Below are 16,642 nucleotides of genomic sequence, written 5' to 3'. Positions count from 1 at the left end.
GTTATATGGAAAATTAATCCTTGCTCCAAACTGTTACTGTGGGGTCTTCAGGCTGCTTTTCTAGCAGGGGCAGGAACAGGGTTATATAAGTGTCGCAACAAACAGGCTTTATAAAGCAACATCTTGAATTTGAGGCAAATCCCTGAAAGTTATTGATGCCACTGCATGCTAGGAAGAGGTCAAACCCAGAAAGGAGTTAGGTAACAGTGTTTTCCATTTTAATGCAGAGTGCGAGCAGATCAGCGTATTACTGAATCTCGCCAGGTGGTAGAACTAGCTGTCAAAGAACACAAGGCAGAGATTCTAGCCCTCCAGCAAGCACTAAAGGAACAAAAACTCAAAGCTGAGAGCCTTTCTGATAAGGTAAGTAACTTCCAGCCTGAGACTTTTATTATTAGCTGAGATATTTGTCTTTTATTGAGATGTTACTTCTAGAAATGTGGTCTTGAGCAGCTTTTTCAAGATGCTGGGGCAGATTAAAGATAGGAGGTCAATAGGATAGAATTCTGTCTTCAAGCCAAAGACTTGGGATTTCATTTTACAATAGATTAATTCAGTTGGAAAGGACCTACAAAGATCATTCAATCTGACTGCCTGACCACTTCAGGGCTAACCTAAAGTTAAAGCATATCACTGAGGGCATTATCCAAATGCCTCTTGCCCACTGGCAGGCATGGGACATCAACCACCTTGCTCGGAAGCCTGTTCCAGTGCACGATGACCCACATGGTAACGAATTTTTTTCTAACATGCAGTCTGAACCTCCCCTTGTACAGCTTTGTGCCACTCCTGCACATCCTGTCGTCGGTTTGCAGGGAGAAGAGCACCTCCCTCTCTTCTTCCTTTGCACAGGAAGTTGCAGACAGCAATGAGGTCGCTTCTTGGCCTACTTTTCTTCATTCTAGACAAACCAAGTGTCCTCAGGCTCTCCTCATAGGATATGCCTTCCAGCCCTTTTACTAACTTTGTTGCCCTCCTCTGGATGCAGTCAAGTATTTTTTTTATATTTATATATACATGTGTATATATATTATTATTTATATTTATAAATTAAAAATAATCATATATATATACATACACACACACACACTTTTATTGTGGAGCCCAAAACTTCACACAGTACCTCCAGGTGAGGCCGCACCAATGCTAAGTATAGTGGGATAATCATCTCTTTTGCCTGGCTGGCTGTGCTGTGTGTGATGCACCCCAAAATACAGTTTGTCCTCTCACACTGAGCCTCCTGCAACCAACCCCCACCCCAGATCTCTTTCTGCAGCGCTGCTCTCCAGCCACTCATCTCCCAGTCTGTACTTGTGCCCATTTTGAGAAAAATTGAAGGTAAAAACAACCTGTGCCAGGAGCGTACAATGCATTCTGTCAATAACTTGATGTCCACATTTTTAATTTGAGCAGTAACATACCAAATTGTTGTCCCCCCACAGCCCATTATAGTAAGTAAACGGTAGTTGTACCATTTCTCTTTTGTGTATGTTTTGTGAAGTTGGATTTTAAGATTGTGAAGCATTGTTTATTAGCCTTGTCCTGATCATCTATCCCACCTGCCTAGCTCAATGACCTGGAGAAGAAGCATGCTATGTTGGAGATGAATGCACGCAGTTTACAACAGAAGCTTGAGACAGAAAGGGAGCTCAAGCAGAGGCTTCTGGAAGAGGTAACCTTGTAAATTCAAGTTATAACTAAAGAAGGCTCCATAGTGTGGGGAAGAAGGGAGAAAGTTGTGTGGATAGCAGTTATTACATATCTGTTCTTCTCATATACGACTGTGGAGAATTAATGAAGATAGGGGCTTTGTTTTTACTTAAGACTTTGCAAAATGGATGGCTGCAGCAGGGAGCGGTAAAGGTGAACTGCTGCACAAGGAAAGGTGAGCTGGGAGCCAAGAGCTGCCAGCAAGGTGGGCAGGGACAGGGACTTTGCAGCCCGTAGGCACAGTCCCACAGTACCTGCACAAGAAGACCAGATCAGGTCTGGTGACAGTAACTGGGTTAAGCTGGTTCCCTGATGGTCATCAGAGAAGCCTGTAGTGACAAGGTACATCCTAGGTCACCTCTGCAAGGCAGTGTCCATGCCCAGGCACAGCATTCATACACCATAGTTCTGATGCAGCAAGGGCAAAGACCATAGCTCAAAACGAGCTCTGGAGCCAATGTGCTGAGGGTGCATGGGGGTGGAGGCCACAGGTGAGGCTTTTCATGGCTCTTTTTTTCATAATTCAGCTGGGTTCACAGAGGTCTGATCCAAGGTTACACACCTGCACCGTATCAGAGAGATGTTGAATGCAGGCCAAAACCTAGGTAGTGGGGGAAGAGTTTGTAGAGGAAGATTTTGGAGGAAAGGTGGTTGCAGGCTACACAGGGCAGTTAGAGCCCGTTGATGTACCTGGGGCACAGACAAGTTACCATAGAGTTGATAATTCTGTTATGAATTGCAGTGAAAAATTTCTGGCTCTTAATAATATCTCAGCATTGATGATTTTCATACCTGGGATGAGATTTTCTCATCAAGAAAACTACTTAGGAGTAGTTGTATCATGTGCTCTTTTCTGTTGTTGTTTGGAGACAAAGATGTAAACTTTTGGACTTAAATTTCCTCATCTCATGCGAATAGAGTCAGGAGTTTATCCTGGTTTATAGGAAAGATCGTTTTTACTAGGAACAGCTGAGATGGCTTTTGGTGATTGCATAAAGGACTTGAGAAACGGCATGCAAATTACTTCATGTGTGTGCAGTACAATTAATAATTACAAAATTTTAAAGTGCTTAAAAAGCAATTAGCTTGAACACATAGTTGAAAGAAATTCTGTTGCTATGAATTAATGTCAATACACTACATGGAAATAGTCATATTGCACTTTGAAGGGAAGGAAAATTGGAATATTGTAGCTTTTTAGCTTTTTTAAAAAAAAAAAGTGTCGGTTTGGTTTCAAGTTGTACAATATGCTTAATTTACTAGGAATGTTAATATGCAATAACTTTTTTTAAAAAAACAAACAAACACTGGCCTTTGTTTTCCTACTAACAGCAGGCAAAGCTGCAGCAGCAAATGGATCTGCAAAAGAATCACATCTTCCGCCTAACTCAAGGACTACAGGAGGCTCTAGATCGAGCAGATCTTCTGAAGACTGAAAGAAGTGATCTGGAATATCAGCTGGAAAACATTCAGGTGAGGGTGAGGAAACAGTGGGCAGGACTCTGTGCTTCCTATTTAATGTGGACTTTGGGCATGTGGCTTACTGTTTCTGTGTGACACTTCCTAATACACTATTTTTAACTTCATTCTATTGAGTTGTCTATTTGTTTCTACTGTTAGGATGAAATTGCTTACGTATTTGTTTATTTCACAGGTTCTCTATTCCCATGAAAAAGTGAAAATGGAGGGCACTATTTCTCAGCAAACCAAACTCATTGATTTCCTGCAGGCAAAGATGGACCAACCGGCAAAAAAGAAAAAGGTGGGTGAAAAAGGTTTGAGGCATGGAGTTAAATGATGGCTTTGTGATTAGTTATGTGCTGTGTATTCAAAATATTCTGTTTTATCTTTCTTTGTGCAACACAAATGTGTCCTCATCTAAGTATTCGAGTCACTGAGCACAAGCTTTACAAGGCAGAATGTCTTTCACATGGCCTTTCTGGTATTTTGTTATTCCCACAATACTTAGGTTACAATCCAGTAGCTACACATCAATGAGGCTGTAGAATACAGAGTTTTAATTTAATTTTATCATGCTTTTTTCTTTTTTATAACAGTATGTACGTGTGTATGAACATATTTTGTATCTAGAGTGGTTGTCTTGTAGCATAGGATTGATTAGTTAGGTGACATGGCTTGTCACATCTGTGTCATAAGCAGTTCTGTCATTTTGAATTTAAATTAATTTTAACCACATATTTTGAGATCCTCTGTCTAGATGCTTTCGGAAACTCAAGGTGTGAGTACTAACAGGTAATGTTTGTCCCTCTTTAAATTAATCCATATCGCAACACTTTTTCTCCAGTGCCAGTATGAGATAAAAATTCATCCGTACTTATATCAGAATTACCATTAGGCCCTCTGGCCGGACTGCCACTAGCTAGTTTCACTTTGCCTAGTTTAAGCCATCTCTTACTAGGAGTTAGGAGTTGTCTGTGTGTTTCTGTTGCTAGGGCCTGTTTAGTCGGCGGAAAGAGGACCCTTCTTTACCCACACAGGTTCCCCTGCAATACAATGAGCTGAAAGTGGCACTGGAGAAGGAGAAAGCTCGTTCTGCTGAGCTGGAGGAGGCTCTACAGAAAACACGCATTGAGCTCAGATCTGCTCGTGAAGAAGGTAGGAGTTAGCAGAAAAGGTGAATCTGGAGGAGACGCACATTTTTGGTCTGAAAACATGCCTTTAATTGTATGCCGCTAGAGCAGTAATGTGTTGTTTAAGTCTTACCTACTGCTGTGAAGATGCAGTAAGGCTACACGGTTTTCTGCTGGTTGTAACCATTGAATGGTTGCACAGAACCACTGCTGTGAACTAGTGCTTCATATTGGTTATGTTGATCAGTGATATTTATCTCATCTGTAGCTGCTCATCGGAAAATATCAGACCACCCTCATCCATCCACTCCAGCCACAGCCAGGCAGCAGATCATCATGTCTGCCATAGTCCGCTCACCAGAGCATCAGCCTACTCCAATCAGTCTGCTAGCTCCACCCTCCAGTCGCAGGAAGGAATCTTCCACACCAGAAGGTAGGTCCTTGGTGAACTTCTGGTTTTCAAACGAGTATGTTTTCTGTACTATTCTGTGCATTGATCAAAAGGATTTATGGCTGTTTCCTTAGCAATTAAGGTTTTTACTTATCTAAGCTGCATACAGATTTGTTCTGCTGAGCAGAAAGATTCAATCAAGATTTTTGGTAATAGGAGAAGACTTGGGTTAGGCATAAATGGAAGTTACCAGGTCAAAGATATTGACACCCTATTAGCTAGAAGAAGGGGATACCCTTCCATATTACTAAGGATGGAGGGGAGAGGGTCATCAGAAAAAGTAAAGGGATTAAGGGCTCTGCTCTTTTATTCTTAACTGGTATTCAGGAATGAGTGTCAAACCTAGAGACTCTGAGCTACAACCTCCAGTCTTTAGAAGAAAATGGAAAAGCCAAAAGCACAAGTAGGTCCCACCATCACAGATACTGGGGAGGCACAGGGTGCTGTAAGGATGGATAGCATCAGCATAGGAAGATGTCTTCCGTGGCAGATCATGGTCAGGAAATAGAATCATGTTATTCAGTAAAAGAGCATGCCTTGAAGGATTAACTTTGTTCCTTAACGATCAAAAATACAGAATAGATCCACTAACAGGGATTTTAGGTATGCTTTTAGATATGCTGGCACCGATGGTTTGTATGAAGGCTGTATGGAAAAGGCCTGCTGTATATTGACTACAAAAGTATAGGTGCTGAAGGGTTTGTTAGCTATAAGCAAAACTATGATTAGTCTAGCACATTGTAAGAATTGCAGTTAAGTGCAGACTTGAAATTCAGCTGGATTGATTGGCATAATCTTGCTACACCAAACAGTAGCAGTTTCAGCTCTATAGTCTGCTCTCAAGTGGCACATTCTGTGCACCTGTATAAGGTAGTTACTGAGGTGGAGATGTAGTTTAAGATTTGCAGATTGCAAAGAAAAATAGACAGGGTCTATTTTAATTGGGGCTTTGATAGGGATATTCAATCACTTTTTAATTCCTTTGACTTTAAAATGCCCAAACTTACTATAATTTTCATGCTTGTTACAGTTTGCATCCTGATCATAGATTTTGTCCCTTTTAGAGTACAGTCGGCGCCTGAAAGAGCGAATGCATCACAATATCCCACATCGTTTTAATGTGGGGCTAAATATGAGAGCAACGAAATGTGCAGTATGTCTGGATACTGTGCACTTTGGACGGCAAGCATCTAAATGTCTTGGTAAGAGCAGAGCGTGTGTGCAGAGTGTAACATGGCAGTAGAATGAAAAAGGATAAGCTGTCTAGAATAGAATTTCAGTGAAAGTTGAATAAATGACCAAGCATGAAAATTTTGAAACTTCTTGGTGCAAACATTCTACATTAGAAAACATCAGATGGTTTAGAGTAGAAGGAAATTCTTATAAAAGCTGGGGGTTGTGCATTAGAAGTTGAAGCAACTGTGCCGTGCTTTTTTTTGTCATTTTACATAAGTTTTTCTCCGTCCTTCTGTCAGAATGCCAGGTGATGTGTCACCCAAAATGCTCAACTTGCTTGCCAGCTACTTGTGGACTGCCAGCAGAATATGCCACACACTTTTCTGAAGCATTCTGCCGGGATAAAATGAATTCTCCCGGTCTGCAGCTGAAGGAGCCAAGCAGCAGTCTACGTCTTGAAGGGTGGATGAAAGTGCCAAGGTATAAACATGAATCTTGGTGCCATATCAGGTGCTGAAACATTTGGAAAAGCTTTATATATTATCCTGGCTCTTGTGAGGTGATAATTGGTACATGCCCATTACAGTTTCTTACTGTTACTGAAATCTCTTCCTACAATTTGCATGTTTGTTTTGTTCATAATCCAGATAGAAAATCCAATGTGGTTTTGTGCTTATTTTCTTCAGGAATAATAAACGTGGGCAGCAGGGCTGGGACAGGAAGTATATTGTCCTGGAAGGAACAAAAGTGCTCATTTATGATGCAGAAGCAAGAGAAGGTAACAGCATTTCTAGGAAGAACAATTTTTCTTGCAATATTCATATATTGTTTGGAGAGGCCTAAAGATTGTTTGCTGTGGCTATTCCTAATTAAGTTAATCCTTTGTAATAAAGCAACATAGTTGATTTTTTTTTTTAGATCCGTAATGGTTTTATTGGCTGGTATGTCACTACAATCCAGCTGGGAAATATCCAGGGTGTATGCGCTTCATTTTGCTATCACAGGTAGTTTCTCACTGATTTGCTCTTCTTAGTCCGTCTCCCCATTCTCTCTGCAGCTGGACAGAGGCCTCTGGAAGAATTTGAGCTCTGCCTTCCTGATGGTGATGTAACTGTTCATGGAGCTGTAGGAGCTACTGAACTTACCAATACAGCAAAGACAGGTGAGAATCTATGTACGTGAGGTCAAATGGATTTCATCTGGCTTGACATCAGTTGGCATTCTGTTTGGCTGAACAGATTTTTCTCTCTTTAACTTTCATTTTGTAACTGTGCAATTATGAGGTTACCTCTCTCTGAATTAGGTGAATAGGTCAGTCATCTAGATACACAGGCGGTTGCTTCTGTCATGGTACTTGAGCTGTGAATAAGATAACCATCAAGCCAAATGGAAGTAAATATTAGTATTTTGTAACATACTTAAAGGCATACTTGATTTATTTCAAATTTCTTTGCTCAGTGCTCGCTATAAACTGTGAAATTTTGTAATTCATGCCACCATTGTACTCTAACCAAAAAGTTATTAACTTAGAAACACTGTGGGGTGTATATACAATCTCATTATTAAAAAATGTTAATGTTTTGATTTGTATGTATTCAATAGAACTGATGAAAAGATTATGTATGTCTTGACTTCAACATTAAAGGATACAGACTGTTAAAAACAAAGGTTTCCACAAGCAATTTTTACAGATTTTTCTTGAACAGTACAGGGAAAACTTTAGTTGAGTGCCTGGTTTTGTACTTCTTTCCCATTAAGTTTCTTTTCTGAATAAAAGACAAGAAATGATTCTTATTTATTAGAGACAGCCTTGTACGTATGGTTTGCATACCTCTGTCTAATACTTAGCTTTAAGTGGCTAGCCTATGCAGGACCTGTAAAGGAGAAACCTATGTATAAATTGCCATGGTAACACATCCTGCTAAATACAACTTCTTTCCAATGACGCTGAAAGGTGTTGATATAAGTCCACTGACAATATTCTGAAAACTAATCTAAGTCTTATTCTATCTATACAACATCTCAGATGTGCCATATATCCTAAAATTGGAGTCTCATCCACACACCACTTGCTGGCCTGGTAGAACACTCTACCTGTTAGCACCCAGCTTCCCTGACAAACAGCGCTGGGTCACAGCACTGGAATCAATAGTGGCAGGTGGGAGAGTTTCCAGAGAAAAAGCTGAGGCTGATGCTGTGAGTATAAAAGTTTCTTTTAATAATAAAATATTCTGGGAGGGAGCAGAGTGTTTGAAAATTACTTTTTTTTTTTGGTATTTGACACACTGAGGTTTAACTGAAGGTAAGTTATTTCTGCCTTGAGATGGACGGTATGAGTAACAGGAACTAGTTCCTTGTGAGACTGAAGTTTTATATTACAATAGCTTTCATTAGACTTGGGGCATATAATAAGAGGACCCCAAAACGATCTCTAATTCCAGCAAACAGAAGGAAGAAACAACAATTAGGATGTGGTTTAAATCTAATGTACCACATGGAATGAGCAAACCTTGAAAGAAAAAAATAAAAACCAAAAAGCTCCTTCTTCCATTCTTAGGGAGATGGGTTTTCCTTTTGTTTCTTGAGGGGGGAACTGTGTGTTTGTTTTTTACTTTTAGTTTTATTTCTGATTAGAATAAGAGGTTAAATTGAGTTGTTTTGTATCTGGATAGCCTTTTTTAACATTGTTGTACTGATAACTCCTTATTTTCTGATAAAGGGAGAATTGATTCTATGGCATTATATGTTAAAATGATAGCTCTGGAAGTAGTGAACATCTGATGAGGGGGAAATCATCTCTCATGCTAACATTTCTTCCATCTCTGAGAAAATATATAAGCTCCCACTGACATTTGGGCTTTTTTTTTAATCCTTCTCAAAAAATGTCACTGCTCCATTACAGGAGGTGGAGGGAAATGGAAAGGATAGGGACAACAATGGGTTCTGTCTGAGTTCAGGTTAATTCTAATTGTATTTCCTCTAGATGAAAGTATACTAATTCTTTTGTAGGAGGAAACCCTGCAACTTTTAGTACAGATTTCCTTTTCTGAGAAAGCTAAACTTTTCTCCCATCTGAAATAACGATTTTACGTTGTTCAAATACTTGTAGAGAAAGAGATCAAGATGAACTCAACAAAAAAAAATTCTTTCTGTCATTTGCAGAAATTGCTTGGAAACTCCCTGCTAAAGCTAGAAGGTGAAGACCGTTTGGATATAAATTGCACAATGCCATTTAGTGACCAGGTAATGACAATGGTCAGTTGAACCTTACTGAATATTTTATTGTTCTTTCATGAAAATTGTAACTTAACATCTGTGTGTGCAATTGTATACTTTGTTATTGGTTTGTTTTTTTCCTCTTCACTGGTAAATGAAATTATTCAAGCTTGCTCTTGGAGCATTTCTTGTTTACCACATGTGCTATTTTTCTCTTTTTCTTGTTGTCACTGCAGGTAGTACTTGTGGGTGCAGAGGAAGGTCTCTATGCCCTGAATGTATTAAAGAATTCCTTAACGCACATCCCAGGAGTGGGTGCTGTCTTCCAAATTCACCTCATCAAGGATCTGGAGAAGCTACTCATGATAGCAGGTAGGGGGCTATCTGCTGCCATATATGCCTGCAGTAACTTTGTGGTAACTGTGTATTGGTAGGAGGAAACTCACTGCCCTTCCTTTAGATTAATTACAGATTTTTTATCTATGTATTTATTTAAATCAGCATATCATCAGGAATCAATTACTGTGCTTAACGCAGCATTGTCTGATGTAAATGAATATCTGATTGAAGGCTTAGTTAACCCTTCAAGTGACAGAAAGTGATTTCTCGATTTCCAAAGCTGAGGGAGTGAGGAACAGAGACAAAATGTTTCCAGCTTTGGTTTGTAAAGAGGTCAGTCTTCATTGGTTTTAGTTCCAAAAAGTGTCCCTGTTTTCTTTGTTATCTTAGCACTCATGGTGTCCGTGGATTTGAGCTGCAGTTACCTGTTTTGTTACATTTTCTCCTTTTATATGACTTTCATAGGCATGTGGGTGGAGCAGCTAGGTAATTCAGCTAGGCTGAAATCAGATGGAACTGGGTAGCCATTCTGAGCCCTTTGCAGTCCAGAAAGAAAATCAGCCTGTTCCTTCTTCCCCTGCTATACAGCAGGAGGAGACACTGCAGAGCAGCTGCAGTAAAGGAGGATCAGAACCTGCCTGGAGTGTTCGTCTCCTCACTGGGGCTCCACAGAAAGTGATGGAGGCTGGAGAAGGGTCTCTGACTCCGTCTTAGAGCAAACAGTCCAATGCATGCTTAAAAAGTGTCAATCTGGCTACTGAGCACACTCCTTCCTAATCTGTGCCTACCGTTGTCTTAACACAGTTAACAAACTGAGGACCATCATATGATCTCTGTGGCCTAAGGCTGACAACAACTTTCAACCTTTCTTGCTCTAAATGCTAGTACATGTAACAAAATGGGGACTTGTGCTTGTTTAAGATTGCCTTATGAAAGGAACACTAGCATTCTGTCTTTTAGGAGAAGGCTGTGTTCCTGAGTCCCTAGGCTGCTTGTGAGAAATCAGGCTTGGTCTGTAATGCAGTTTGTTGGAGCACTTGGAAACACATTGCAACTTATGTTGGCACAGAAAGGTTAACGAACCTTTCGCTTTAAGAAGTTCTAAAGAATAAAAGAAAACTTCCTGGCTAATTTTGGATAGTGTCCTAATGAGGTCATTATTAATGATGTTCTACCAGACCTTAGCAACATTAATAATCTATGGTTGTTATCCCTGTGGATTTACTGCTGGTTGTGTGGTGGTTTGTTTTTTTTGTTAAGTTTTCTGTTTCACTTTTAATAAGAATTATATTAAATGAATTGTACATGGTACATTGTGGCTGTTACTGTGGTAACAGCCCGTAATGATAAGCTGCTGCTTAGGTAACAGAACAGACCTGTAGAGAACAGGGAGCTTTCCCTTGACAAAATGTAACTGCTTTTGTCTGCAGGAGAAGAAAGGGCTCTGTGTTTGGTGGATGTAAAAAAAGTGAAGCAATCGCTAGCCCAGTCTCACCTCCCAGCCCAGCCTGATATCTCACCAAATGTCTTTGAGGCTGTCAAAGGATGTCACCTTTTTGCTGCTGGCAAGGTAGGATAGAGTTCTCTCCTGTTCCCAGACCACCCTTTAGTCTGTACCGAGTTTAATATTAATCAAATCAGCATCTTTATTTCACTGGCAACAAATCCAGGGTCTGTATTCCTGTTTTAAAATATTTTCCTTGAAATAAAACAAATACAGGTGGAAAAGAGACTGAGCTGGAGCCAGTTTGGAGGATCTACTACAAATACAAATAAATTCAGTCAGGATGGCATGATGGTATATCCTAAACTTCTACATAATAATAAATCCAGCAAAGCACAGCATGCCTCCTCACAGTTGACTTCAATTTTAAGATTTATACTTAGTGAAATTCATCTGCTATTTGTTCTTGAATGTCATGTAACAGTTTCCAGGTTAGCAAATTTATTTATCTGCTTGTGTCAGTTGACAACGTTTGATATTTCTGCTAATTCCCAGTTTCATTATGGAACATCTAGCCACAGTATTAAAAAAAAAAAAAACTCATTAACAATTAATTCTGCAGACTACTTTGATAACAAACTAAACATCATTCAGTTCAAAGAGATGTTTAAGATAACAGCTTGAGGGGGTAAAATTAAACCTAACCTGTGTCAGTTTTTATTCCTTTTAATGAAACATTTTTCTGTGGAAAAGCTTCTGATTTTTATTAACTTGTTTCAAGTATAAAAGAAATGATAGAAGCAGTTCAAATTCACATTCTCTTTTGAGTTTGAAGAGGCTTTTCAGTATTTCACCACTTAGCAATAACTACCTTACTACTCTGCAAACTTCTTTTTGTGTTGAGAGAGATTTGGATCTGTTCCATACACTCAGCATTAGAATTTACTCCATTACCACCCTAAACCTTGCCTGTAAACTTCCCTACAGGTGGAGAATGGTCTTTGTATCTGTGCAGCCATGCCCAATAAAGTGGTTGTTCTGCGATATAACGAGAGCTTGAACAAGTTCTGCATCAGAAAGGTAAGCTTAGTAATGCTCTTCAGTAGCTAAGGCAATTGACACCCTGCACTAAGACTTTGCTTTGCTCTGGAGTGAAACCTTAAACTTTTTGTGCATCCATAAGGACATTTGCTTTCCAGCTAAAATGATAGCAAACTGCAATGTGTACAGGCTACAAAGAAAGCAGGCAGCAAGTTCCTACACCAAGGGTTGGCATATTTGGAGAGATGCAGAACAGGGAATTGGGATTTTTTGAGATACTGGATACAGCTGTAATTGTACTCCTGTTTACCCAAGAAAGGCTTTCTTCTTAGTTATCCAGCAGTGTTTTTTCACCTTTATTGCCTTTGGAGAAATCCTCAACAAATGACCTCTCTTCTTTGCAATTAAAGAAGTAATGGGTATCTGAATTTGTTTACTGTTCCGAGGGAAATCAAAGTGCATTTGGTATTATCCCATCACAGGACAGGCAGCTGTTTGCTATACTTGCCCTGATATACGTGTCCTTTCTCCTGGCCAGCCAACAAGGCAGTAAGATCCAGACCTTATATACCTGTGTGCACACCTCCTGTGTGTGGAACCATGTCTGCCTGCACCACTGGTACTGCGTGGTACTGGCACCTGTATTGCTTCATTCTGCCAACTGTGGATATGAAAAGCAGATCCACTGCAACTCCTTCAGACTACCAGTTGCAGGCACGCATTCTTCGTGCTGGCCTCCTGGGAAGTTAATATACATTTGCTGGAGAAAATCTTGGCACAGACAATGAGGATACCAGCAAACTTGGAACATGTACAAGCTTTGTAGCAGATATTGAGTCCTGCTTACAATGGAGTACAAGCCGACAGGAAACTCTGAAGATGCACAGCCACCACTCTGCTGGTGCTGCCATTCAGCTTCTCCATGGTGCGGAGTGCCTTGACAAGGGCTTACAGGAAGAATGTGCAAAGGCGTGCTTTAGAAGGCAGGTTTTCCTTATCTTCACTGATCCAGACAACTTAATTTAGATCCTAACAAGATGGCAGAAAGCCCAGAATATACTCTTCTGTGCTGCCAACTAAATTTCTAGATAAACTAGGGTAAACAATAGACAGTAGAGATTAAAGAAGTCTAGATCAAATGCCTGACTCTGGAGAGAAGTATTTGAAGTGATCTTTACAGCTTAGGATGGAGGCAAATCAAAATGATTGCTATAAGGTTTCTGGATAAAATGCTGGGCTGGAACGTACAGATGTTAGAACATCCTAATTCATAAACATACCAATTCTGTGATCCAATGAAATCCCAATGAATGTGGCAGTAGCCACACATTACTGTAGAATGGAGAACAGCAACTTTCATGAAGGGATTCTGTTTTCTGAGACCTTTCCATCAGGGACTGTTATGGATTAATTGAAGCAGCTTGGGGAGCAAATGTGGGTTATGCAAGGAGCCTTATCCTCAGAAGATCTTAGAGTCTGTGTCGTCAGTCTAGTCTGCAGAGCTTTCCTAGGTATTCAGTCATAATACAAATCTTGGTGGACAATGTACTGTGTTACTTAGTACAAGGAAGGAAGGCTGTGTATGTTTGTCATCGTCGTTAATGAGCCATTGAGCTAATTTCTTATCCATGCTCACAGCAGAGATGCATTACTGAGTTGATTCTTTCTGTTGGGCAAATCACAGTGGTGGGCATGACTACTGACAAGAGTTTTGTTCCTTTTAAGAGTCTGGGACTTGATTGGGTCAATCCTACTGCAGTTGTTTTAGAATCTTCTGTCTGCCTTTCTAGCAGCTGCTCTGAATGCTAGTGACTTCCAGGCTAGGAAGTGATTGTTTTAGCACAGCTATTGAAGAGCTGGGGCAAATTTAGCTGATATACTTCACAGTGACGTCTCTCTGATTCAACTCTTAACTGCTCAGTCCTGCTCATATGTCATCTCCAGACACACTGTTCAGATGTGCAGTTGTTGGTGTGGCTGTGGTCTACTATAAATAAGCAGCAAGCCACTCCCTGCTGCTACAGAAAACTGAGCTACACAGCAGAATGTCTTCCAGGATGGTGTATCTTTAAAAAAAGGAAGAGTTTCTCAGTAAGGTTAGCACCCGGAGTTGAGCTGACCTACAATTCTATATTCAAGCAAATGTCACTTGCAACAAAATAAAAACATGTCCTTCTAACGATTACTTTTCCATGTTTTTGAGAGATGGTTAATGACTTTGGGGTTGCTGACTCTCTGTTTTGTAATTGTGGCAATGTATAATCTTCCAGAATAATTAATAGCTGTAAAGAATTACAGGGAACTAATATTGGTCTATACTTTCCTCTTCTCCAGGAGATTGAAACCTCAGAGCCTTGCAGCTGCATACATTTGACCACTTACAGCATCATCATTGGAACCAACAAGTTCTATGAAATTGAGATGAAACAGTATACGCTGGAGGGTAGGAGGCATTTCCTAAGGAATGTACCAAATGGCTCCACAGATTCTTTTGGTGGAGACGGAAGTACTGCTTTGGGGGGGAGAAAAATGTGCTGATCAAGCTGGTTTTCCCATTCTCTTTGCAGAGTTTCTGGATAAAAATGATCATACTTTGGCCTCTGCTGTGTTTGCTGCATCCACCAACAGTTTCCCAGTCAGTATCATCCAGGTGAACCCAACGGGGCAGAGGGAGGAATATCTGCTGTGTTTCCATGGTAAGTGTGTTGTATGATTGTACTACACCTGCTCTTGGTTTGTGAACTGTCAGAAGGTACTGTTGGAATAGAAAGCTGAACAGTTTACTTCCCATGATTTAAACAGTAAGATGCACAGGATGTTGATGCTACAATAACTGTTCCTGATCCAGTCTGCTGAAGCACTTTTGATCAGCTTGATTCTGACTTAAAAGTTCTCTGTGCCTGTGGATCAGTTACCACAAATAGTCTTCTGTGCCCAGAAAAGAAGGGATTGTAGTCAGTGTTCAGTGCAGACAGGTGTTTGATCAGCCTGATAAAACACTAGGGGGTTTTCAAGCTTTGGAATTCTTGTCTGATTTCCATATATATAGACGAGACCTTTTAATTTTCTTGTGCTGATAAAAAGAGGGTGTGTTGTTTTTTCATATAGCTGCTTTTATTGGCTCTCTAGCATAGTGTCCTGGAAACGCACAGAAAATCTTCAAAAGCCCAGTAGCAGCAATTCTGAGCGAGTTACAGTAGGAATCTCATAGTGTTCCCAGCTGTAAAAACAGATGAAATAATGACCTTACCTTAATTGGTATAAAGAGACCTAGAAGTTAAGTACCTTTTGGTACTGCAAGTTCTCCTAAATCTAGACAATGCAATGTCAAGGCACTGTAGGACATGCAAGACAGCGAGCACCTCACTGTGAGTCAATATCCAGGCACTTGCTTATGACATAACACGACTTTTCTTGGCAGAGTTCGGGGTCTTTGTGGATTCCTATGGAAGACGCAGTAGGACAGATGACCTGAAATGGAATCGCTTACCTTTAGCTTTTGGTAGGTGCAGAGGGACATTCGCTTGGATTACAGACATAACTGAAAGAAGAAAACACTCCCGTGGGAAAGGCATTCTTCACTCTAAGCAGTTTTCTTCCTCCCTCTCCCAGTGCTCCCAGAAGCTATGGAAATTTTCACATGATTTAAGATTAGAATAAATCCTAATGGCAGACCACTTGAGGTGTAAACAATTAGGGAAAAATAAACCTAAATGATGTATTTCCTTAATGTTCCTAGTCTGTCAGTGACTAAACTGGCTAGTGGATTTTTTAATGATGCTTGAAAGTTTCTGAAATAGTCAAGAATACATCATTCCAGTGCGGATCCTTCAGGCCTTTCGTTCTATGTAATGGATTTTGTGCAGTTAATAGCACAATTTAATGCCTAATTCATAATACTTCAGTTAGTAAAATTATTGGGATGCAGGTAGTTTCAGAGCAATTCTCTAAGCTTCTCTCTCTCTGTTTAGTAATATTATCTGTCTTATTACAGGAAACCTAGTTTTCCTGTTTTTTCTCCAATGGGCTGCAGGGCTCTGTTGTGTTCACTGATGCTTTTTAGAAGTTTTTAATAGAGAATTTTACATTGTGTTTTACTCGTTTCTATGATGTTCTTTCAGCCTACAGGGAGCCCTATCTCTTTGTGACCCACTTCAATTCCCTTGAAGTGATAGAGATTCAGGCACGAGCGTCTCTAGGGTAAGTAGTTTTTTTTCATTATTTTGAACAGTATGTGCTGAAGAATACATGTATTTGTACTGCCCAGGAAAATGTGCAGGCAATTGTCATTGTAAAGACTTTTTTCTGCAATTTTACACAGAACTCCTGCACGAGCCCACTTGGAGATACCAAATCCACGGTACCTAGGGCCTGCAATTTCATCTGGAGCTATCTACTTGGCCTCCTCCTACCAAGACAAATTAAGAGTGATTTGCTGTAAGGGCAATCTGGTGAAGGAGACCAACAATGAGCATCACAGAGGATCTTCTGCTACACGCAGGTATGAAAAAGTCAATGTGTTATGGTCCTTGTGTAAGCAAACTCACTCCAGAGAGCTTTTACCCCCAAATGTTTGGCCTCCTTCCATTCTTGGAGTTATTGTAATTCTGGAATGGAACAAGGTCTGGAGTCACTCGTCTTTTAGAATCCAGAGCACTAAGAAACATTAACTCT

General features: G+C 40.2%; 1 protein-coding gene across 8 annotated transcripts in view; it reads left to right on the top strand.

Annotated features, from left to right (window-relative positions):
• Positions 1–16,642, top strand: part of CIT (citron rho-interacting serine/threonine kinase) — a 72,996-nt gene that overhangs the window by 53,121 nt on the left and 3,233 nt on the right. For 4 of the 8 annotated variants that reach the window (XM_032199343.1, XM_032199341.1, XM_032199340.1 and 1 more), the window contains 20 exons: positions 228–363; positions 1,568–1,672; positions 3,043–3,183; positions 3,365–3,472; positions 4,164–4,326; positions 4,570–4,734; positions 5,817–5,954; positions 6,228–6,408; positions 6,615–6,706; positions 6,986–7,090; positions 7,955–8,124; positions 9,091–9,183; positions 9,381–9,516; positions 10,914–11,053; positions 11,915–12,007; positions 14,303–14,411; positions 14,536–14,664; positions 15,390–15,470; positions 16,090–16,168; positions 16,290–16,469. In XM_032199343.1, coding sequence (XP_032055234.1) covers positions 228–363; positions 1,568–1,672; positions 3,043–3,183; positions 3,365–3,472; positions 4,164–4,326; positions 4,570–4,734; positions 5,817–5,954; positions 6,228–6,408; positions 6,615–6,706; positions 6,986–7,090; positions 7,955–8,124; positions 9,091–9,183; positions 9,381–9,516; positions 10,914–11,053; positions 11,915–12,007; positions 14,303–14,411; positions 14,536–14,664; positions 15,390–15,470; positions 16,090–16,168; positions 16,290–16,469 — 2,544 coding nt within the window. The remainder of the gene's footprint in view (positions 1–227; positions 364–1,567; positions 1,673–3,042; positions 3,184–3,364; positions 3,473–4,163; positions 4,327–4,569; positions 4,735–5,816; positions 5,955–6,227; positions 6,409–6,614; positions 6,707–6,985; positions 7,091–7,954; positions 8,125–9,090; positions 9,184–9,380; positions 9,517–10,913; positions 11,054–11,914; positions 12,008–14,302; positions 14,412–14,535; positions 14,665–15,389; positions 15,471–16,089; positions 16,169–16,289; positions 16,470–16,642) is intronic. The other 4 variants (XM_032199344.1, XM_032199342.1, XM_032199346.1 and 1 more) reach the window with 3 other exon arrangements.

This window comes from Aythya fuligula, chromosome 17, assembly GCF_009819795.1.
Source record: "Aythya fuligula isolate bAytFul2 chromosome 17, bAytFul2.pri, whole genome shotgun sequence".
Classification (NCBI taxonomy): Eukaryota; Metazoa; Chordata; class Aves; order Anseriformes; family Anatidae; genus Aythya; species Aythya fuligula.
The sequence above is the reverse complement of the archived record's forward strand: the minus strand, read 5'-3'. Positions and strand labels throughout refer to the sequence as shown.